The sequence below is a fragment of the Biomphalaria glabrata genome, chromosome 9 (genome assembly GCF_947242115.1).
Source record: "Biomphalaria glabrata chromosome 9, xgBioGlab47.1, whole genome shotgun sequence".
Lineage (NCBI taxonomy): Eukaryota > Metazoa > Mollusca > Gastropoda > Planorbidae > Biomphalaria > Biomphalaria glabrata.
Window position 1 is genome coordinate 44,314,371 of NC_074719.1, and position 22,627 is coordinate 44,336,997.

At 42.4% G+C, this 22,627-nt stretch overlaps 2 protein-coding genes across 5 annotated transcripts in view; one reads left to right on the forward strand and one right to left on the reverse strand.

Moving 5' to 3' along the window:
- The window catches only part of LOC129928052 (uncharacterized), a 235,825-nt gene that overhangs the window by 194,408 nt on the left and 18,790 nt on the right, over nt 1–22,627 (reverse strand). The window lies entirely within an intron of this gene.
- Nucleotides 1–22,627, forward strand: part of LOC106071585 (carnitine O-acetyltransferase-like) — a 59,090-nt gene that overhangs the window by 25,467 nt on the left and 10,996 nt on the right. For all 4 annotated transcript variants that reach the window (XM_056040095.1, XM_056040096.1, XM_056040098.1 and 1 more), the window contains 4 exons: nt 19,129–19,182; nt 19,666–19,834; nt 20,651–20,822; nt 21,066–21,241. In XM_056040095.1, the coding sequence (XP_055896070.1) occupies nt 19,129–19,182; nt 19,666–19,834; nt 20,651–20,822; nt 21,066–21,241 (571 nt within the window). The remainder of the gene's footprint in view (nt 1–19,128; nt 19,183–19,665; nt 19,835–20,650; nt 20,823–21,065; nt 21,242–22,627) is intronic.

Below are 22,627 nucleotides of genomic sequence, written 5' to 3' on the forward strand. Positions count from 1 at the left end.
GCTTTGTCTCCTCCAATTTTGCTTTGGTCTCCTCCATGTTTGATTTGGTCTCCTACATGTTTACTTTGGTCTCCTCCATGTTTGATTTGGTCTCCTCCATGTTTACTTTGGTCACCTCCATGTTTGCTTTGGTCTCCTTCATGTTTGCTTTGGTCTCTTCCATGTTTACTTTGGTCTCCTCCATGTTTGCTTTGGTCTCCCTGTTTGCTTTGTCTCCTCCATGTTTGCTTTGTCTCCTCCATGTTTGCTTTGGTCTCCTCCATGTTTGCTTTGGTCTCTTCCATGTTTGCTTTGGTCTCCTTCATGTTTGCTTTGGTCTCTTCCATGTTTGCTTTGGTCTCCTTCATGTTTGCTTTGGTCTCTTCCATGTTTGCTTTGGTCTCCTTCATGTTTGCTTTGGTCTCTTCCATGTTTGCTTTGGTCTCCTTCATGTTTGCTTTGGTCTCTTCCATGTTTGCTTTGGTCTCCTTCATGTTTGCTTTGGTCTCTTCCATGTTTGCTTTGGTCTCTTCCATGTTTGCTTTGGTCTCCTTCATGTTTGCTTTGGTCTCCTCCATGTTTTCTTTGGTCTCCTCCATGTTTGCTTTGGTCTCCTCCCTGTTTGCTTTGTCTCCTCCATGTTTGCTTTGGTCTCCTCCATGTTTGATTTGGTCTCCTACATGTTTACTTTGGTCTCCTCCATGTTTGATTTGGTCTCCTCCATGTTTACTTTGGTCACCTCCATGTTTGATTTGGTCTCCTCCATGTTTACTTTGGTCTCCTCCATGTTTACTTTGGTCTCCTCCATGTTTGCTTTGGTCTCCCTGTTTGCTTTGTCTCCTCCATGTTTGCTTTGGTCTCCTCCATGTTTGCTTTGGTCTCCTCCATGTTTACTTTGGTCTCCTCCATGTTTGCTTTGGTCTCCTCCATGTTTGCTTTGGTCTCCTCCATGTTTACTTTGGTCTCCTCCATGTTTGCTTTGGTCTCCCTGTTTGCTTTATCTCCTCCATGTTTACTTTGTCTCCTCCATGTTTACTTTGTCTCCTCCATGTTTGCTTTGTCTCCTCCATGTTTGCTTTGGTCTCCTCCATGTTTGATTTGGTCTCCTCCATGTTTGATTTGGTCTCCTCCCTGTTTGCTTTGGTCTCCTCCATGTTTGCTTTGGTCTCCTCCATGTTTGCTTTGGTCTCTTCCATGTTTGCTTTGTCTCCTCCATGTTTGCTTTGTCTCCTCCATGTTTGATTTGGTCTCCTCCATGTTTACTTTGGTCTCCTCCATGTTTGCTTTGGTCTCCTCCATGTTTGCTTTGGTCTCCTCCATGTTTACTTTGGTCTCCTCCATGTTTGCTTTGGTCTCCTCCATGTTTGCTTTGGTCTCCTCCATGTTTACTTTGGTCTCCTCCATGTTTGCTTTGGTCTCCCTGTTTGCTTTATCTCCTCCATGTTTACTTTGTCTCCTCCATGTTTACTTTGTCTCCTCCATGTTTGCTTTGTCTCCTCCATGTTTGCTTTGGTCTCCTCCATGTTTGATTTGGTCTCCTCCATGTTTGATTTGGTCTCCTCCCTGTTTGCTTTGGTCTCCTCCATGTTTGCTTTGGTCTCCTCCATGTTTGCTTTGGTCTCTTCCATGTTTGCTTTGTCTCCTCCATGTTTGCTTTGTCTCCTCCATGTTTGATTTGGTCTCCTCCATGTTTGATTTGGTCTCCTCCATGTTTGCTTTGGTCTCCTCCATGTTTGCTTTGGTCTCTTCCATGTTTGCTTTGGTCTCCTCCATGTTTACCTTGGTCTCCTCCATGTTTGATTTGGTCTCCTCCATGTTTGCTTTGGTCTCTTCCATGTTTGCTTTGGTCTCCTCCATGTTTACCTTGGTCTCCTCCATTTTTGATTTGGTCTCCTCCATGTTTGCTTTGGTCTCTTCCATGTTTGCTTTGGTCTCCTTCATGTTTGCTTTGGTCTCCTCCATGTTTTCTTTGGTCTCCTCCATGTTTGCTTTGGTCTCCTCCCTGTTTGCTTTGTCTCCTCCATGTTTGCTTTGGTCTCCTCCATGTTTTCTTTGGTCTCCTCCATGTTTACTTTGGTCTCCTCCATGTTTGATTTGGTCTCCTCCATGTTTACTTTGGTCTCCTCCATGTTTGATTTGGTCTCCTCCATGTTTACTTTGGTCACCTCCATGTTTGATTTGGTCTCCTCCATGTTTACTTTGGTCTCCTCCATGTTTACTTTGGTCTCCTCCATGTTTGCTTTGGTCTCCCTGTTTGCTTTGTCTCCTCCATGTTTGCTTTGGTCTCCTCCATGTTTGCTTTGGTCTCCTCCATGTTTACTTTGGTCTCCTCCATGTTTGCTTTGGTCTCCTCCATGTTTGCTTTGGTCTCCTCCATGTTTACTTTGGTCTCCTCCATGTTTGCTTTGGTCTCCCTGTTTGCTTTATCTTCTCCATGTTTACTTTGTCTCCTCCATGTTTACTTTGTCTTCTCCATGTTTGCTTTGTCTCCTCCATGTTTGCTTTGGTCTCCTCCATGTTTGATTTGGTCTCCTCCATGTTTGATTTGGTCTCCTCCCTGTTTGCTTTGGTCTCCTCCATGTTTGCTTTGGTCTCTTCCATGTTTGCTTTGGTCTCCTTCATGTTTGCTTTGGTCTCTTCCATGTTTGCTTTGGTCTCCTTCATGTTTGCTTTGGTCTCTTCCATGTTTGCTTTGGTCTCCTCCATGTTTGCTTTGGTCTCTTCCATGTTTGCTTTGGTCTCCTCCATGTTTGCTTTGGTCTCTTCCATGTTTGCTTTGGTCTCCTCCATGTTTGCTTTGGTCTCTTCCATGTTTGCTTTGGTCTCCTTCATGTTTGCTTTGGTCTCCTCCATATTTGCTTTGGTCTCTTCCATGTTTGCTTTGGTCTCCTCCATGTTTACCTTGGTCTCCTCCATTTTTGATTTGGTCTCCTCCATGTTTGCTTTGGTCTCTTCCATGTTTGCTTTGGTCTCCTTCATGTTTGCTTTGGTCTCCTCCATGTTTTCTTTGGTCTCCTCCATGTTTGCTTTGGTCTCCTCCCTGTTTGCTTTGTCTCCTCCATGTTTGCTTTGGTCTCCTCCATGTTTTCTTTGGTCTCCTCCATGTTTACTTTGGTCTCCTCCATGTTTGATTTGGTCTCCTCCATGTTTACTTTGGTCTCCTCCATGTTTGATTTGGTCTCCTCCATGTTTACTTTGGTCACCTCCATGTTTGATTTGGTCTCCTCCATGTTTACTTTGGTCTCCTCCATGTTTACTTTGGTCTCCTCCATGTTTGCTTTGGTCTCCCTGTTTGCTTTGTCTCCTCCATGTTTGCTTTGGTCTCCTCCATGTTTGCTTTGGTCTCCTCCATGTTTACTTTGGTCTCCTCCATGTTTGCTTTGGTCTCCTCCATGTTTGCTTTGGTCTCCTCCATGTTTACTTTGGTCTCCTCCATGTTTGCTTTGGTCTCCTCCATGTTTGCTTTGGTCTCCTCCATGTTTACTTTGGTCTCCTCCATGTTTGCTTTGGTCTCCCTGTTTGCTTTATCTCCTCCATGTTTACTTTGTCTCCTCCATGTTTACTTTGTCTCCTCCATGTTTGCTTTGTCTCCTCCATGTTTGCTTTGGTCTCCTCCATGTTTGATTTGGTCTCCTCCCTGTTTGATTTGGTCTCCTCCCTGTTTGCTTTGGTCTCCTCCATGTTTGCTTTGGTCTCCTCCATGTTTGCTTTGGTCTCTTCCATGTTTGCTTTGTCTCCTCCATGTTTGCTTTGTCTCCTCCATGTTTGATTTGGTCTCCTCCATGTTTGATTTGGTCTCCTCCATGTTTGCTTTGGTCTCCTCCATGTTTGCTTTGGTCTCTTCCATGTTTGCTTTGGTCTCCTCCATGTTTACCTTGGTCTCCTCCATGTTTGATTTGGTCTCCTCCATGTTTGCTTTGGTCTCTTCCATGTTTGCTTTGGTCTCCTCCATGTTTACCTTGGTCTCCTCCATTTTTGATTTGGTCTCCTCCATGTTTGCTTTGGTCTCTTCCATGTTTGCTTTGGTCTCCTTCATGTTTGCTTTGGTCTCCTCCATGTTTTCTTTGGTCTCCTCCATGTTTGCTTTGGTCTCCTCCCTGTTTGCTTTGTCTCCTCCATGTTTGCTTTGGTCTCCTCCATGTTTTCTTTGGTCTCCTCCATGTTTACTTTGGTCTCCTCCATGTTTGATTTGGTCTCCTCCATGTTTACTTTGGTCTCCTCCATGTTTGATTTGGTCTCCTCCATGTTTACTTTGGTCACCTCCATGTTTGATTTGGTCTCCTCCATGTTTACTTTGGTCTCCTCCATGTTTACTTTGGTCTCCTCCATGTTTGCTTTGGTCTCCCTGTTTGCTTTGTCTCCTCCATGTTTGCTTTGGTCTCCTCCATGTTTGCTTTGGTCTCCTCCATGTTTACTTTGGTCTCCTCCATGTTTGCTTTGGTCTCCTCCATGTTTGCTTTGGTCTCCTCCATGTTTACTTTGGTCTCCTCCATGTTTGCTTTGGTCTCCCTGTTTGCTTTATCTCCTCCATGTTTACTTTGTCTCCTCCATGTTTACTTTGTCTTCTCCATGTTTGCTTTGTCTCCTCCATGTTTGCTTTGGTCTCCTCCATGTTTGATTTGGTCTCCTCCATGTTTGATTTGGTCTCCTCCCTGTTTGCTTTGGTCTCCTCCATGTTTGCTTTGGTCTCTTCCATGTTTGCTTTGGTCTCCTTCATGTTTGCTTTGGTCTCTTCCATGTTTGCTTTGGTCTCCTTCATGTTTGCTTTGGTCTCTTCCATGTTTGCTTTGGTCTCCTCCATGTTTGCTTTGGTCTCTTCCATGTTTGCTTTGGTCTCCTCCATGTTTGCTTTGGTCTCTTCCATGTTTGCTTTGGTCTCCTCCATGTTTGCTTTGGTCTCTTCCATGTTTGCTTTGGTCTCCTTCATGTTTGCTTTGGTCTCCTCCATATTTGCTTTGGTCTCCTCCATGTTTGCTTTGGTCTCCTCCATGTTTTCTTTGGTCTCCTCCATGTTTGCTTTGGTCTCTTCCATGTTTGATTTGGTCTCCTCCATGTTTGCTTTGGTCTCTTCCATGTTTGCTTTGGTCTCCTTCATGTTTGCTTTGGTCTCTTCCATGTTTGCTTTGGTCTCTTTCATGTTTGCTTTGGTCTCTTCCATGTTTGCTTTGGTCTCCTCCATGTTTGCTTTGGTCTCTTCCATGTTTGCTTTGGTCTCTTCCATGTTTGCTTTGGTCTCCTCCATGTTTGCTTTGGTCTCCTCCATGTTTGCTTTGGTCTCGTCCATGTTTTCTTTGGTCTCCTCCATGTTTGCTTTGTCTCCTCCATGTTTGCTTTGGTCTCCTCCATGTTTGCTTTGGTCTCGTCCATGTTTTCTTTGGTCTCCTCCATGTTTGCTTTGTCTCCTCCATGTTTGCTTTGGTCTCCTCCATGTTTGCTTTGGTCTCGTCCATGTTTTCTTTGGTCTCCTCCATGTTTGCTTTGTCTCCTCCATGTTTGCTTTGGTCTCCTCCATGTTTGCTTTGGTCTCTTCCATGTTTGCTTTGGTCTCCTTCATGTTTGTTTTGGTCTCTTCCATGTTTGCTTTGGTCTCCTTCATGTTTGCTTTGGTCTCTTCCATGTTTGCTTTGGTCTCCTTCATGTTTGCTTTGGTCTCTTCCATGTTTGCTTTGGTCTCCTTCATGTTTGCTTTGGTCTCTTCCATGTTTGCTTTGGTCTCCTTCATGTTTGCTTTGGTCTCTTCCATGTTTGCTTTGGTCTCCTCCATGTTTGCTTTGGTCTCTTCCATGTTTGCTTTGGTCTCCTCCATGTTTGCTTTGGTCTCTTCCATGTTTGCTTTGGTCTCCTCCATGTTTGCTTTGGTCTCCTTCATGTTTGCTTTGGTCTCTTCCATGTTTGCTTTGGTCTCCTCCATGTTTGCTTTGGTCTCTTCCATGTTTGCTTTGGTCTCCTTCATGTTTGCTTTGGTCTCCTCCATGTTTTCTTTGGTCTCCTCCATGTTTGCTTTGGTCTCCTCCCTGTTTGCTTTGTCTCCTCCATGTTTGCTTTGGTCTCCTCCATGTTTGATTTGGTCTCCTACATGTTTACTTTGGTCTCCTCCATGTTTGATTTGGTCTCCTCCATGTTTACTTTGGTCACCTCCATGTTTGATTTGGTCTCCTCCATGTTTACTTTGGTCTCCTCCATGTTTACTTTGGTCTCCTCCATGTTTGCTTTGGTCTCCCTGTTTGCTTTGTCTCCTCCATGTTTGCTTTGGTCTCCTCCATGTTTGCTTTGTCTCCTCCATGTTTGCTTTGGTCTCCTCCATGTTTGCTTTGGTCTCTTCCATGTTTGCTTTGGTCTCCTTCATGTTTGCTTTGGTCTCTTCCATGTTTGCTTTGGTCTCCTTCATGTTTGCTTTGGTCTCTTCCATGTTTGCTTTGGTCTCCTTCATGTTTGCTTTGGTCTCTTCCATGTTTGCTTTGGTCTCCTTCATGTTTGCTTTGGTCTCTTCCATGTTTGCTTTGGTCTCCTTCATGTTTGCTTTGGTCTCTTCCATGTTTGCTTTGGTCTCCTCCATGTTTGCTTTGGTCTCTTCCATGTTTGCTTTGGTCTCCTCCATGTTTGCTTTGGTCTCTTCCATGTTTGCTTTGGTCTCCTCCATGTTTGCTTTGGTCTCCTTCATGTTTGCTTTGGTCTCTTCCATGTTTGCTTTGGTCTCCTCCATGTTTGCTTTGGTCTCTTCCATGTTTGCTTTGGTCTCCTTCATGTTTGCTTTGGTCTCCTCCATGTTTTCTTTGGTCTCCTCCATGTTTGCTTTGGTCTCCTCCCTGTTTGCTTTGTCTCCTCCAATTTTGCTTTGGTCTCCTCCATGTTTGATTTGGTCTCCTACATGTTTACTTTGGTCTCCTCCATGTTTGATTTGGTCTCCTCCATGTTTACTTTGGTCACCTCCATGTTTGCTTTGGTCTCCTTCATGTTTGCTTTGGTCTCTTCCATGTTTACTTTGGTCTCCTCCATGTTTGCTTTGGTCTCCCTGTTTGCTTTGTCTCCTCCATGTTTGCTTTGTCTCCTCCATGTTTGCTTTGGTCTCCTCCATGTTTGCTTTGGTCTCTTCCATGTTTGCTTTGGTCTCCTTCATGTTTGCTTTGGTCTCTTCCATGTTTGCTTTGGTCTCCTTCATGTTTGCTTTGGTCTCTTCCATGTTTGCTTTGGTCTCCTTCATGTTTGCTTTGGTCTCTTCCATGTTTGCTTTGGTCTCCTTCATGTTTGCTTTGGTCTCTTCCATGTTTGCTTTGGTCTCCTTCATGTTTGCTTTGGTCTCTTCCATGTTTGCTTTGGTCTCTTCCATGTTTGCTTTGGTCTCCTTCATGTTTGCTTTGGTCTCCTCCATGTTTTCTTTGGTCTCCTCCATGTTTGCTTTGGTCTCCTCCCTGTTTGCTTTGTCTCCTCCATGTTTGCTTTGGTCTCCTCCATGTTTGATTTGGTCTCCTACATGTTTACTTTGGTCTCCTCCATGTTTGATTTGGTCTCCTCCATGTTTACTTTGGTCACCTCCATGTTTGATTTGGTCTCCTCCATGTTTACTTTGGTCTCCTCCATGTTTACTTTGGTCTCCTCCATGTTTGCTTTGGTCTCCCTGTTTGCTTTGTCTCCTCCATGTTTGCTTTGGTCTCCTCCATGTTTGCTTTGGTCTCCTCCATGTTTACTTTGGTCTCCTCCATGTTTGCTTTGGTCTCCTCCATGTTTGCTTTGGTCTCCTCCATGTTTACTTTGGTCTCCTCCATGTTTGCTTTGGTCTCCCTGTTTGCTTTATCTCCTCCATGTTTACTTTGTCTCCTCCATGTTTACTTTGTCTCCTCCATGTTTGCTTTGTCTCCTCCATGTTTGCTTTGGTCTCCTCCATGTTTGATTTGGTCTCCTCCATGTTTGATTTGGTCTCCTCCCTGTTTGCTTTGGTCTCCTCCATGTTTGCTTTGGTCTCCTCCATGTTTGCTTTGGTCTCTTCCATGTTTGCTTTGTCTCCTCCATGTTTGCTTTGTCTCCTCCATGTTTGATTTGGTCTCCTCCATGTTTACTTTGGTCTCCTCCATGTTTGCTTTGGTCTCCTCCATGTTTGCTTTGGTCTCCTCCATGTTTACTTTGGTCTCCTCCATGTTTGCTTTGGTCTCCTCCATGTTTGCTTTGGTCTCCTCCATGTTTACTTTGGTCTCCTCCATGTTTGCTTTGGTCTCCCTGTTTGCTTTATCTCCTCCATGTTTACTTTGTCTCCTCCATGTTTACTTTGTCTCCTCCATGTTTGCTTTGTCTCCTCCATGTTTGCTTTGGTCTCCTCCATGTTTGATTTGGTCTCCTCCATGTTTGATTTGGTCTCCTCCCTGTTTGCTTTGGTCTCCTCCATGTTTGCTTTGGTCTCCTCCATGTTTGCTTTGGTCTCTTCCATGTTTGCTTTGTCTCCTCCATGTTTGCTTTGTCTCCTCCATGTTTGATTTGGTCTCCTCCATGTTTGATTTGGTCTCCTCCATGTTTGCTTTGGTCTCCTCCATGTTTGCTTTGGTCTCTTCCATGTTTGCTTTGGTCTCCTCCATGTTTACCTTGGTCTCCTCCATGTTTGATTTGGTCTCCTCCATGTTTGCTTTGGTCTCTTCCATGTTTGCTTTGGTCTCCTCCATGTTTGCTTTGGTCTCTTCCATGTTTGCTTTGGTCTCCTCCATGTTTACCTTGGTCTCCTCCATGTTTGATTTGGTCTCCTCCATGTTTGCTTTGGTCTCTTCCATGTTTGCTTTGGTCTCCTCCATGTTTACCTTGGTCTCCTCCATTTTTGATTTGGTCTCCTCCATGTTTGCTTTGGTCTCTTCCATGTTTGCTTTGGTCTCCTTCATGTTTGCTTTGGTCTCCTCCATGTTTTCTTTGGTCTCCTCCATGTTTGCTTTGGTCTCCTCCCTGTTTGCTTTGTCTCCTCCATGTTTGCTTTGGTCTCCTCCATGTTTTCTTTGGTCTCCTCCATGTTTACTTTGGTCTCCTCCATGTTTGATTTGGTCTCCTCCATGTTTACTTTGGTCTCCTCCATGTTTGATTTGGTCTCCTCCATGTTTACTTTGGTCACCTCCATGTTTGATTTGGTCTCCTCCATGTTTACTTTGGTCTCCTCCATGTTTACTTTGGTCTCCTCCATGTTTGCTTTGGTCTCCCTGTTTGCTTTGTCTCCTCCATGTTTGCTTTGGTCTCCTCCATGTTTGCTTTGGTCTCCTCCATGTTTACTTTGGTCTCCTCCATGTTTGCTTTGGTCTCCTCCATGTTTGCTTTGGTCTCCTCCATGTTTACTTTGGTCTCCTCCATGTTTGCTTTGGTCTCCCTGTTTGCTTTATCTTCTCCATGTTTACTTTGTCTCCTCCATGTTTACTTTGTCTTCTCCATGTTTGCTTTGTCTCCTCCATGTTTGCTTTGGTCTCCTCCATGTTTGATTTGGTCTCCTCCATGTTTGATTTGGTCTCCTCCCTGTTTGCTTTGGTCTCCTCCATGTTTGCTTTGGTCTCTTCCATGTTTGCTTTGGTCTCCTTCATGTTTGCTTTGGTCTCTTCCATGTTTGCTTTGGTCTCCTTCATGTTTGCTTTGGTCTCTTCCATGTTTGCTTTGGTCTCCTCCATGTTTGCTTTGGTCTCTTCCATGTTTGCTTTGGTCTCCTCCATGTTTGCTTTGGTCTCTTCCATGTTTGCTTTGGTCTCCTCCATGTTTGCTTTGGTCTCTTCCATGTTTGCTTTGGTCTCCTTCATGTTTGCTTTGGTCTCCTCCATATTTGCTTTGGTCTCCTCCATGTTTGCTTTGGTCTCCTCCATGTTTTCTTTGGTCTCCTCCATGTTTGCTTTGGTCTCTTCCATGTTTGATTTGGTCTCCTCCATGTTTGCTTTGGTCTCTTCCATGTTTGCTTTGGTCTTTTTCATGTTTGCTTTGGTCTCTTCCATGTTTGCTTTGGTCTCTTTCATGTTTGCTTTGGTCTCCTCCATGTTTGCTTTGGTCTCCTCCATGTTTACTTTGGTCTCCTCCATGTTTGCTTTGGTCTCCTCCATGTTTGCTTTGGTCTCCTCCATGTTTACTTTGGTCTCCTCCATGTTTGCTTTGGTCTCCCTGTTTGCTTTATCTCCTCCATGTTTACTTTGTCTCCTCCATGTTTACTTTGTCTCCTCCATGTTTGCTTTGTCTCCTCCATGTTTGCTTTGGTCTCCTCCATGTTTGATTTGGTCTCCTCCATGTTTGATTTGGTCTCCTCCCTGTTTGCTTTGGTCTCCTCCATGTTTGCTTTGGTCTCCTCCATGTTTGCTTTGGTCTCTTCCATGTTTGCTTTGTCTCCTCCATGTTTGCTTTGTCTCCTCCATGTTTGATTTGGTCTCCTCCATGTTTGATTTGGTCTCCTCCATGTTTGCTTTGGTCTCCTCCATGTTTGCTTTGGTCTCTTCCATGTTTGCTTTGGTCTCCTCCATGTTTACCTTGGTCTCCTCCATGTTTGATTTGGTCTCCTCCATGTTTGCTTTGGTCTCTTCCATGTTTGCTTTGGTCTCCTCCATGTTTACCTTGGTCTCTTCCATGTTTGCTTTGGTCTCCTCCATGTTTGCTTTGGTCTCTTCCATGTTTGCTTTGGTCTCCTCCATGTTTACCTTGGTCTCCTCCATGTTTGATTTGGTCTCCTCCATGTTTACTTTGGTCTCCTCCATGTTTACTTTGGTCTCCTCCATGTTTGCTTTGGTCTCCCTGTTTGCTTTGTCTCCTCCATGTTTGCTTTGGTCTCCTCCATGTTTGCTTTGGTCTCCTCCATGTTTACTTTGGTCTCCTCCATGTTTGCTTTGGTCTCCTCCATGTTTGCTTTGGTCTCCTCCATGTTTACTTTGGTCTCCTCCATGTTTGCTTTGGTCTCCCTGTTTGCTTTATCTCCTCCATGTTTACTTTGTCTCCTCCATGTTTACTTTGTCTTCTCCATGTTTGCTTTGTCTCCTCCATGTTTGCTTTGGTCTCCTCCATGTTTGATTTGGTCTCCTCCATGTTTGATTTGGTCTCCTCCCTGTTTGCTTTGGTCTCCTCCATGTTTGTTTTGGTCTCCTCCATGTTTGCTTTGGTCTCTTCCATGTTTGCTTTGTCTCCTCCATGTTTGCTTTGTCTCCTCCATGTTTGATTTGGTCTCCTCCATGTTTGATTTGGTCTCCTCCATGTTTGCTTTGGTCTCCTCCATGTTTGCTTTGGTCTCTTCCATGTTTGCTTTGGTCTCCTCCATGTTTACCTTGGTCTCCTCCATGTTTGATTTGGTCTCCTCCATGTTTGCTTTGGTCTCTTCCATGTTTGCTTTGGTCTCCTCCATGTTTACCTTGGTCTCCTCCATGTTTGATTTGGTCTCCTCCATGTTTGCTTTGGTCTCCTCCATGTTTACCTTGGTCTCCTCCATGTTTGCTTTGGTCTCTTCCATGTTTGCTTTGGTCTCCTCCATGTTTACCTTGGTCTCCTCCATGTTTGATTTGGTCTCCTCCATGTTTGCTTTGGTCTCCTCCATGTTTGCTTTGGTCTCCTCCATGTTTGCTTTGGTCTCCTCCATGTTTGCTTTGGTCTCCTCCATGTTTGCTTTGTCTCCTCCATGTTTGCTTTGGTCTCCTCCATGTTTTTTTTGGTCTCCTCCATGTTTGCTTTGTCTCCTCCATGTTTGCTTTGGTCTCCTCCATGTTTGCTTTGGTCTCTTCCATGTTTGCTTTGGTCTCCTCCATGTTTGCTTTGGTCTCTTCCATGTTTGCTTTGGTCTCCTTCATGTTTGCTTTGGTCTCCTCCATGTTTGCTTTGGTCTCCTCCATGTTTGCTTTGGTCTCTTCCATGTTTTCTTTGGTCTTCTCCATGTTTACTTTGGTCTCCTCCATGTTTGATTTGGTCTCCTCCATGTTTGCTTTGGTCTCCTTCATGTTTGCTTTGGTCTCTTCCATGTTTGCTTTGGTCTCCTTCATGTTTGCTTTGGTCTCTTCCATGTTTGCTTTGGTCTCCTTCATGTTTGCTTTGGTCTCTTCCATGTTTGCTTTGGTCTCCTTCATGTTTGCTTTGGTCTCTTCCATGTTTGCTTTGGTCTCCTCCATGTTTGCTTTGGTCTCTTCCATGTTTGCTTTGGTCTCCTTCATGTTTGCTTTGGTCTCTTCCATGTTTGCTTTGGTCTCCTTCATGTTTGCTTTGGTCTCTTCCATGTTTGCTTTGGTCTCCTTCATGTTTGCTTTGGTCTCTTCCATGTTTGCTTTGGTCTCCTCCATGTTTGCTTTGGTCTCTTCCATGTTTGCTTTGGTCTCCTCCATGTTTGCTTTGGTCTCTTCCATGTTTGCTTTGGTCTCCTCCATGTTTGCTTTGGTCTCTTCCATGTTTGCTTTGGTCTCCTTCATGTTTGCTTTGGTCTCCTCCATGTTTGCTTTGGTCTCCTCCATGTTTGCTTTGGTCTCCTCCATGTTTTCTTTGGTCTCCTCCATGTTTACTTTGGTCTCCTCCATGTTTGATTTGGTCTCCTCCATGTTTGCTTTGGTCTCTTCCATGTTTGCTTTGGTCTCCTTCATGTTTTCTTTGGTCTCCTCCATGTTTGCTTTGTCTCCTCCATGTTTGCTTTGGTCTCCTCCATGTTTTCTTTGGTCTCCTCCATGTTTGCTTTGTATCCTCCATGTTTGCTTTGGTCTCCTCCATGTTTGCTTTGGTCTCGTCCATGTTTTCTTTGGTCTCCTCCATGTTTGCTTTGTCTCCTCCATGTTTGCTTTGGTCTCCTCCATGTTTGCTTTGGTCTCCTCCATGTTTGCTTTGGTCTCTTCCATGTTTGCTTTGGTCTCCTTCATGTTTGCTTTGGTCTCTTCCATGTTTGCTTTGGTCTCCTTCATGTTTGCTTTGGTCTCTTCCATGTTTGCTTTGGTCTCCTTCATGTTTGCTTTGGTCTCTTCCATGTTTGCTTTGGTCTCCTTCATGTTTGCTTTGGTCTCTTCCATGTTTGCTTTGGTCTCCTTCATGTTTGCTTTGGTCTCTTCCATGTTTGCTTTGGTCTCCTCCATGTTTGCTTTGGTCTCTTCCATGTTTGCTTTGGTCTCCTCCATGTTTGCTTTGGTCTTTTCCATGTTTGCTTTGGTCTCCTTCATGTTTGCTTTGGTCTCTTCCATGTTTGCTTTGGTCTCCTTCATGTTTGCTTTGGTCTCTTCCATGTTTGCTTTGGTCTCCTCCATGTTTGCTTTGGTCTCTTCCATGTTTGCTTTGGTCTCCTTCATGTTTGCTTTGGTCTCCTCCATGTTTTCTTTGGTCTCCTCCATGTTTGCTTTGGTCTCCTCCCTGTTTGCTTTGTCTCCTCCATGTTTGCTTTGGTCTCCTCCATGTTTTCTTTGGTCTCCTCCATGTTTACTTTGGTCTCCTCCATGTTTGATTTGGTCTCCTCCATGTTTACTTTGGTCTCCTCCATGTTTGATTTGGTCTCCTCCATGTTTACTTTGGTCACCTCCATGTTTGATTTGGTCTCCTCCATGTTTACTTTGGTCTCCTCCATGTTTGCTTTGGTCTCCTCCATGTTTTCTTTGGTCTCCTCCATGTTTGCTTTGGTCTCCTCCATGTTTTCTTTGGTCTCCTCCATGTTTACTTTGGTCTCCTCCATGTTTGATTTGGTCTCCTCCATGTTTACTTTGGTCTCCTACATGTTTGATTTGGTCTCCTCCATGTTTACTTTGGTCACCTCCATGTTTGATTTGGTCTCCTCCATGTTTACTTTGGTCTCCTCCATGTTTACTTTGGTCTCCTCCATGTTTGCTTTGGTCTCCCTGTTTGCTTTGTCTCCTCCATGTTTGCTTTGGTCTCCTCCATGTTTGCTTTGGTCTCCTCCATGTTTACTTTGGTCTCCTCCATGTTTGCTTTGGTCTCCTCCATGTTTGCTTTGGTCTCCTCCATGTTTACTTTGGTCTCCTCCATGTTTGCTTTGGTCTCCTCCATGTTTGCTTTGGTCTCCTCCATGTTTACTTTGGTCTCCTCCATGTTTGCTTTGGTCTCCCTGTTTGCTTTATCTCCTCCATGTTTACTTTGTCTCCTCCATGTTTACTTTGTCTCCTCCATGTTTGCTTTGTCTCCTCCATGTTTGCTTTGGTCTCCTCCATGTTTGATTTGGTCTCCTCCATGTTTGATTTGGTCTCCTCCCTGTTTGCTTTGGTCTCCTCCATGTTTGCTTTGGTCTCCTCCATGTTTGCTTTGGTCTCTTCCATGTTTGCTTTGTCTCCTCCATGTTTGCTTTGTCTCCTCCATGTTTGATTTGGTCTCCTCCATGTTTGATTTGGTCTCCTCCATGTTTGCTTTGGTCTCCTCCATGTTTGCTTTGGTCTCTTCCATGTTTGCTTTGGTCTCCTCCATGTTTACCTTGGTCTCCTCCATGTTTGATTTGGTCTCCTCCATGTTTGCTTTGGTCTCTTCCATGTTTGCTTTGGTCTCCTCCATGTTTACCTTGGTCTCCTCCATTTTTGATTTGGTCTCCTCCATGTTTGCTTTGGTCTCTTCCATGTTTGCTTTGGTCTCCTTCATGTTTGCTTTGGTCTCCTCCATGTTTTCTTTGGTCTCCTCCATGTTTGCTTTGGTCTCCTCCCTGTTTGCTTTGTCTCCTCCATGTTTGCTTTGGTCTCCTCCATGTTTTCTTTGGTCTCCTCCATGTTTACTTTGGTCTCCTCCATGTTTGATTTGGTCTCCTCCATGTTTACTTTGGTCTCCTCCATGTTTGATTTGGTCTCCTCCATGTTTACTTTGGTCACCTCCATGTTTGATTTGGTCTCCTCCATGTTTACTTTGGTCTCCTCCATGTTTACTTTGGTCTCCTCCATGTTTGCTTTGGTCTCCCTGTTTGCTTTGTCTCCTCCATGTTTGCTTTGGTCTCCTCCATGTTTGCTTTGGTCTCCTCCATGTTTACTTTGGTCTCCTCCATGTTTGCTTTGGTCTCCTCCATGTTTGCTTTGGTCTCCTCCATGTTTACTTTGGTCTCCTCCATGTTTGCTTTGGTCTCCCTGTTTGCTTTATCTCCTCCATGTTTACTTTGTCTCCTCCATGTTTACTTTGTCTTCTCCATGTTTGCTTTGTCTCCTCCATGTTTGCTTTGGTCTCCTCCATGTTTGATTTGGTCTCCTCCATGTTTGATTTGGTCTCCTCCCTGTTTGCTTTGGTCTCCTCCATGTTTGCTTTGGTCTCCTCCATGTTTGCTTTGGTCTCTTCCATGTTTGCTTTGTCTCCTCCATGTTTGCTTTGTCTCCTCCATGTTTGATTTGGTCTCCTCCATGTTTGATTTGGTCTCCTCCATGTTTGCTTTGGTCTCCTCCATGTTTGCTTTGGTCTCTTCCATGTTTGCTTTGGTCTCCTCCATGTTTACCTTGGTCTCCTCCATGTTTGATTTGGTCTCCTCCATGTTTGCTTTGGTCTCTTCCATGTTTGCTTTGGTCTCCTCCATGTTTACCTTGGTCTCCTCCATGTTTGATTTGGTCTCCTCCATGTTTGCTTTGGTCTCCTCCATGTTTACCTTGGTCTCCTCCATGTTTGCTTTGGTCTCTTCCATGTTTGCTTTGGTCTCCTCCATGTTTACCTTGGTCTCCTCCATGTTTGATTTGGTCTCCTCCATGTTTGCTTTGGTCTCCTCCATGTTTGCTTTGGTCTCCTCCATGTTTGCTTTGGTCTCCTCCATGTTTGCTTTGGTCTCCTCCATGTTTGCTTTGTCTCCTCCATGTTTGCTTTGGTCTCCTCCATGTTTTCTTTGGTCTCCTCCATGTTTGCTTTGTCTCCTCCATGTTTGCTTTGGTCTCCTCCATGTTTGCTTTGGTCTCTTCCATGTTTGCTTTGGTCTCCTCCATGTTTGCTTTGGTCTCTTCCATGTTTGCTTTGGTCTCCTTCATGTTTGCTTTGGTCTCCTCCATGTTTGCTTTGGTCTCCTCCATGTTTGCTTTGGTCTCCTCCATGTTTTCTTTGGTCTTCTCCATGTTTACTTTGGTCTCCTCCATGTTTGATTTGGTCTCCTCCATGTTTGCTTTGGTCTCCTTCATGTTTGCTTTGGTTTCTTCCATGTTTGCTTTGGTCTCCTTCATGTTTGCTTTGGTCTCTTCCATGTTTGCTTTGGTCTCCTTCATGTTTGCTTTGGTCTCTTCCATGTTTGCTTTGGTCTCCTTCATGTTTGCTTTGGTCTCTTCCATGTTTGCTTTGGTCTCCTCCATGTTTGCTTTGGTCTCTTCCATGTTTGCTTTGGTCTCCTTCATGTTTGCTTTGGTCTCTTCCATGTTTGCTTTGGTCTCCTTCATGTTTGCTTTGGTCTCTTCCATGTTTGCTTTGGTCTCCTTCATGTTTGCTTTGGTCTCTTCCATGTTTGCTTTGGTCTCCTCCATGTTTGCTTTGGTCTCTTCCATGTTTGCTTTGGTCTCCTCTATGTTTGTTTTGGTCTCTTCCATGTTTGCTTTGGTCTCCTCCATGTTTGCTTTGGTCTCTTCCATGTTTGCTTTGGTCTCCTTCATGTTTGCTTTGGTCTCCTCCATGTTTGCTTTGGTCTCCTCCATGTTTGCTTTGGTCTCCTCCATGTTTTCTTTGGTCTCCTCCATGTTTACTTTGGTCTCCTCCATGTTTGATTTGGTCTCCTCCATGTTTGCTTTGGTCTCTTCCATGTTTGCTTTGGTCTCCTTCATGTTTTCTTTGGTCTCCTCCATGTTTGCTTTGTCTCCTCCATGTTTGCTTTGGTCTCCTCCATGTTTTCTTTGGTCTCCTCCATGTTTGCTTTGGTCTCCTTCATGTTTGCTTTGGTCTCCTCCATGTTTGCTTTGGTCTCGTCCATGTTTTCTTTGGTCTCCTCCATGTTTGCTTTGTCTCCTCCATGTTTGCTTTGGTCTCCTCCATGTTTGCTTTGGTCTCCTCCATGTTTGCTTTGGTCTCTTCCATGTTTGCTTTGGTCTCCTTCATGTTTGCTTTGGTCTCTTCCATGTTTGCTTTGGTCTCCTTCATGTTTGCTTTGGTCTCTTCCATGTTTGCTTTGGTCTCCTTCATGTTTGCTTTGGTCTCTTCCATGTTTGCTTTGGTCTCCTTCATGTTTGCTTTGGTCTCTTCCATGTTTGCTTTGGTCTCCTTCATGTTTGCTTTGGTCTCTTCCATGTTTGCTTTGGTCTCCTCCATGTTTGCTTTGGTCTCTTCCATGTTTGCTTTGGTCTCCTCCATGTTTGCTTTGGTCTCTTCCATGTTTGCTTTGGTCTCCTTCATGTTTGCTTTGGTCTCTTCCATGTTTGCTTTGGTCTCCTTCATGTTTGCTTTGGTCTCTTCCATGTTTGCTTTGGTCTCCTCCATGTTTGCTTTGGTCTCTTCCATGTTTGCTTTGGTCTCCTTCATGTTTGCTTTGGTCTCCTCCATGTTTTCTTTGGTCTCCTCCATGTTTACTTTGGTCACCTCCATGTTTGATTTGGTCTCCTCCATGTTTACTTTGGTCTCCTCCATGTTTGCTTTCGTCTCCTCCATGTTTTCTTTGGTCTCCTCCATGTTTGCTTTGGTCTCCTCCATGTTTGCTTTGGTCTCCTCCATGTTTGATTTGGTCTCCTCCATGTTTACTTTGGTCTCCTCCATGTTTGATTTGGTCTCCTCCATGTTTACTTTGGTCACCTCCATGTTTGATTTGGTCTCCTCCATGTTTACTTTGGTCTCCTCCATGTTTGCTTTGGTCTCCCTGTTTGCTTTGTCTCCTCCATGTTTGCTTTGGTCTCCTCCATGTTTGCTTTGGTCTCCTCCATGTTTACTTTGGTCTCCTCCATGTTTGCTTTGGTCTCCTCCATGTTTGCTTTGGTCTCCTCCATGTTTACTTTGGTCTCCTCCATGTTTGCTTTGGTCTCCTCCATGTTTGCTTTGGTCTCCTCCATGTTTACTTTGGTCTCCTCCATGTTTGCTTTGGTCTCCCTGTTTGCTTTATCTCCTCCATGTTTACTTTGTCTCCTCCATGTTTACTTTGTCTCCTCCATGTTTGCTTTGTCTCCTCCATGTTTGCTTTGGTCTCCTCCATGTTTGATTTGGTCTCCTCCATGTTTGATTTGGTCTCCTCCCTGTTTGCTTTGGTCTCCTCCATGTTTGCTTTGGTCTCTTCCATGTTTGCTTTGTCTCCTCCATGTTTGCTTTGTCTCCTCCATGTTTGATTTGGTCTCCTCCATGTTTGATTTGGTCTCCTCCATGTTTGCTTTGGTCTCTTCCATGTTTGCTTTGGTCTCCTCCATGTTTACCTTGGTCTCCTCCATGTTTGATTTGGTCTCCTCCATGTTTGCTTTGGTCTCTTCCATGTTTGCTTTGGTCTCCTCCATGTTTACCTTGGTCTCCTCCATGTTTGATTTGGTCTCCTCCATGTTTGCTTTGGTCTCCTCCATGTTTACCTTGGTCTCCTCCATGTTTGCTTTGGTCTCTTCCATGTTTGCTTTGGTCTCCTCCATGTTTACCTTGGTCTCCTCCATGTTTGATTTGGTCTCCTCCATGTTTGCTTTGGTCTCCTCCATGTTTGCTTTGGTCTCCTCCATGTTTGCTTTGGTCTCCTCCATGTTTGCTTTGGTCTCCTCCATGTTTGCTTTGGTCTCCCAACCTTTTTCTTTTCTTGTTGATTCTAATCTAGAGCTTTGCAATGTTTTCCACTATTTTCGCACTGTATGCCCAATCCCAGCCCCATTTTATAAAGTGTAACAGTAAATAAGAAAATAAAGATTTGATGAACACTTAAAATTGCATCTGATTTGATCATATGCAATCAAACAAAATACATACATATATTCTTTTGTGCTTTGAAATTCTAATCTTTAGCACTTATCTTATCTTATAGATGCTCCTTTAAAACAGAAGATAGTTATGTCCCATGCTTATCCATGTATTAATCTATTTTGTGCATGTTAATTCATCAATAAAAATTCACATAAACAAAAGTAACATGCCTTCACTTTGCTTTCTCTGAAGCTCTCTAATTGCATCATTACATCTATGAAAGAATTCAAAACCATACTACATTCTTCAGCTGCTTGAAGTGTACTCTCACAGATGAGACTGAATATATTCCTACCACAAAAAATGATATTACACTACAGACAGATCAAACCTATATCTTATTTACAACAGGAAGTAATGACCTATATCTTATTTACAACAGGAAGTAATGACCTCTTTTTGTTAATCTATTTTCAGTTTTGCAGCCAAATTCATTTGTGGTGTTTTAGACTACAAGGTTATGTTAGATGAGTGAGTTTCTTTTAAACACTTTTTATACATGACTAATTATTACCAAGTGAGAAGTCATTTAAATATCACTATCCTATTGCTCAACTTGATTTTCTTCTTCTTCTTCTTCATCGTTCTCATTGTTATGTTGGAGTGTTCATATGACTAGACCAATACATGAGATGAACTGCGCAGTAGTTTCCAAATCAGGGAGCTCTCCATATAGTTTTCTTTCTATTGGGGTGATTTGGGGCCAATGTCTTATACGGGCCTCTTGGTAGAGAGAGCAGTTTTGGAGGACGTGGTCGGCATAACTTGAGTTTCAATATATCAGAAAATGTCAATAACTGTTTAGTAAAATTATTTTGAAACTAAAATTATCATTGGCATGTGCTTTTTCAAAAGTTACTGCATGAAATTGTCAAAAAGTATATGTTTATCACACAATAGTTTGAATAAATGTCAATAATGTAAAATCTGATTATTCTTCATGAACTTATTCAGGCAAACTGTTCCTGTGGAGACTCTAGGAGGTAAACCATTGTGTATGGTGCAGTATTATCAGCTTCTGACTGCCTGCAGGATACCTGGAATCAAGTCCGACACACATGTATTTGTCAGCCCTTATGACCCAGACAAACCAAGACATATAAATGTCATACATAAAAATCATGTAAGTTTCCAGTTCATGTTTGGATTTATGACCATTTTCACTTAGATATTGTAATATCTTAAGGGAGGCAACTCAATGATTTATATGTTTATTTGTATGGGGGACATCACAAATACATAGAACACAGCCTCTTCATAGGCTCTAGACTTGAGCGGAATTCTGTTATCTTCTTCCTAGTGTAAATATCCTTCCTAGTCTAGTCTCTAACAGCGCGCACTTTTTGCATTATGTTGGCAGTGTGCATGGCAGGGTTATAACAATATTTTGATGATGATTGTCATAAGTTGAAATGGCATAAGATGTGGCTAGTCTATGTCTCTCTCCTTAATATTACATAATAAATTGAAATGGTATATAATGTAGCTAGTCTATGTCTCAGCCCTTGCCATTGCATTATAAATTGAAATGGCATAAGATGTGGCTAGTCTATGGCTGTCTCCTTGCCTTTACATTGTGATACTCTGGAACCAGATTATTTCTTGTAAAAGAAATTAAGGTTTAGGCTGTTGTCCAAGATAGTTTGAGCTAGACCTTCATAAAAAAGAAGCACTGGGTTATCCCTTACAACTTATCTCCATGACCCAGAGTTTTGTCATAAAAAAAAGTGTATATAAGAGTAGTTTTTTTTTATATAGTTTTCACTTGGTTTTTTTTTTTTTCAGTGTTTTAGTTGATATACATTAGTGGCAATTGATTTTTCTATTTAACTCTACTTGAAGCTTGGCATTTTATTACTAATGATTTCAATGATTAAGTATTTAATTGTTGAAATTAGGTTTGGTAAACCTAAAGAAACCTAGTGTAATATTTCCGCAGATATTCTCTGTGGATGTTTACCACTTGGATGGTGCACCCCTGAGTGAAGACGAGATCCACCAGCAGCTGCAGGCCTGCATAGACCAGAGTCAGACACCAGCACCACCTATTGGCATACTTACTTCTTTAAATAGAACAGTTTGGGGAAAAGAGTATGCCAGGTTGACAAAAGGTTGCTGCTTTTAATTTAATAAGCCAAATATAATTCTTTGTTTCTGCTTCTTTTTTAAATGCTGCTTTTCAACAAACAAAAAAGACCAATTTTTTTTTTCCTTTTATATTTCTTAAATAAAGTCAAGGATTTAGAAATGTTCTTTTTCAACAAATATCTTTATCTATATACACATTTCTTTCAATGCATTAGATTATTTTTATTAAATGTCTTTTACTTTAGCTCATGTTGTTTTATTCTCAGACAAGACAAATTTGGCTTCACTAGAAAATATCCAGCGTAGTATATTTGCGGTGTGCCTGGACGGACCCAACCCACCGTCTGACATCAACCCAACAGATTGGGCAGCCTGTATCATGTTGCATGGAGGAGGCTGTAAGGTTCACTCAGGGAACAGATGGTTCGACAAAACATTGCAGGTGTCTTGAACTTCTTTTATTTTGCAGTAAATATCTCCTGTGCCTGTTTTCCTCACAGAAGTCTTATTTCCCAGATAACAATGTGATAAAGAAATGGCAGGAAACTCACTTATATTTTTGAATTAAAAAAATGTAGATAATTTTAAGGAAACAATATAAACAAAAAATGTTCATAACGATGTTCATTGTAAAAGGTTCATTCCAAATATCTCCCTAATTCAGCCTAAAATTGAACATTTGACAATGGTGCCGAGGAGTTCTTTAAAAAAATGTCTAAGCTTTGTTTTTTGATAATTTATTTCTAGTTCAATTATACATTTTTTTAAAAAGTAAAGTACCCCTTTTGGATCTTGTGATTTATAGGGCAGATGATGTAAAGGTTATCTGTGGCCCAAGGTTAATGAAAGTGTCATGTGGCTAGCACAATGACCAACCGCTTTACTTTCTCCAACTAATGTCAGGTACCCATTAGAGTTGGATGGACGCCCTTTAAATCCTGAAAAAAAAAATCCTTAGTCTTCACTGATATTTGGACCCCTCTGTTCAGAAGCCAAGTGTTTACCACTTGGCCACTATGCTCCCAATCTAACATAAGTTAACACAAATATTTAATTACACTTTTTGTTTTGGAACTTAACAAGCAAGTATTTAAAGGGAAACTCCAATGGTTTTGACAATTTTTTATATAATATGTGTTTTGATTTACAGATAATAAATATATTATCCTTTTTTTTTAAATTTGCAATAATAACTTAGTAATTGATGTTTTTCTGACGTAATTTTTCTGTGCATCCAAAACGGTCAGACTTTCACCAGGTTTCTCGATGACGTCACACTAACCTATTAATTTAATCTATTTACTTACTGTATAACCATACAGTAAAGTTTACATTTTCATAAAAGAAATATATCTTCTTCGTCTATGCAGTTAGATCTAGATCTTGTAAGGAAAGAAAAAAATGCATGTTAAAAGTAGATTTACATGCTTGACTAACCACAGCAGTGTGTATTTTCTCGCCTGATCACTCAACACACAACAAACACTATCGCTTGGTTGTCTTGTCATGACTGACTACACATAGTCTAGACTAGCCTTACACTTACCAGTTTGTTTGAATCACTTTTCAGTATTGTCGAGGGAAGTGACGTATGCCTAGCCTAAAAACAAAATCTCAAAGAGACCTGTTTTTTTTTTTGAAGTTGTCAAGAATTTACTTTCTAATTTCTTAAATATAAATGTTTCTAAGCATTTAAATAAAAAATGGTAAAATGTTTACTATTACAACTTTTTACGCAGAATTTAAATATGTCAATAACAATAAGCAATTTGAAAAACCATCGGGGTTTCCCTTTAAATTTAAAAGCAATATTCCAAAGAAATATCAT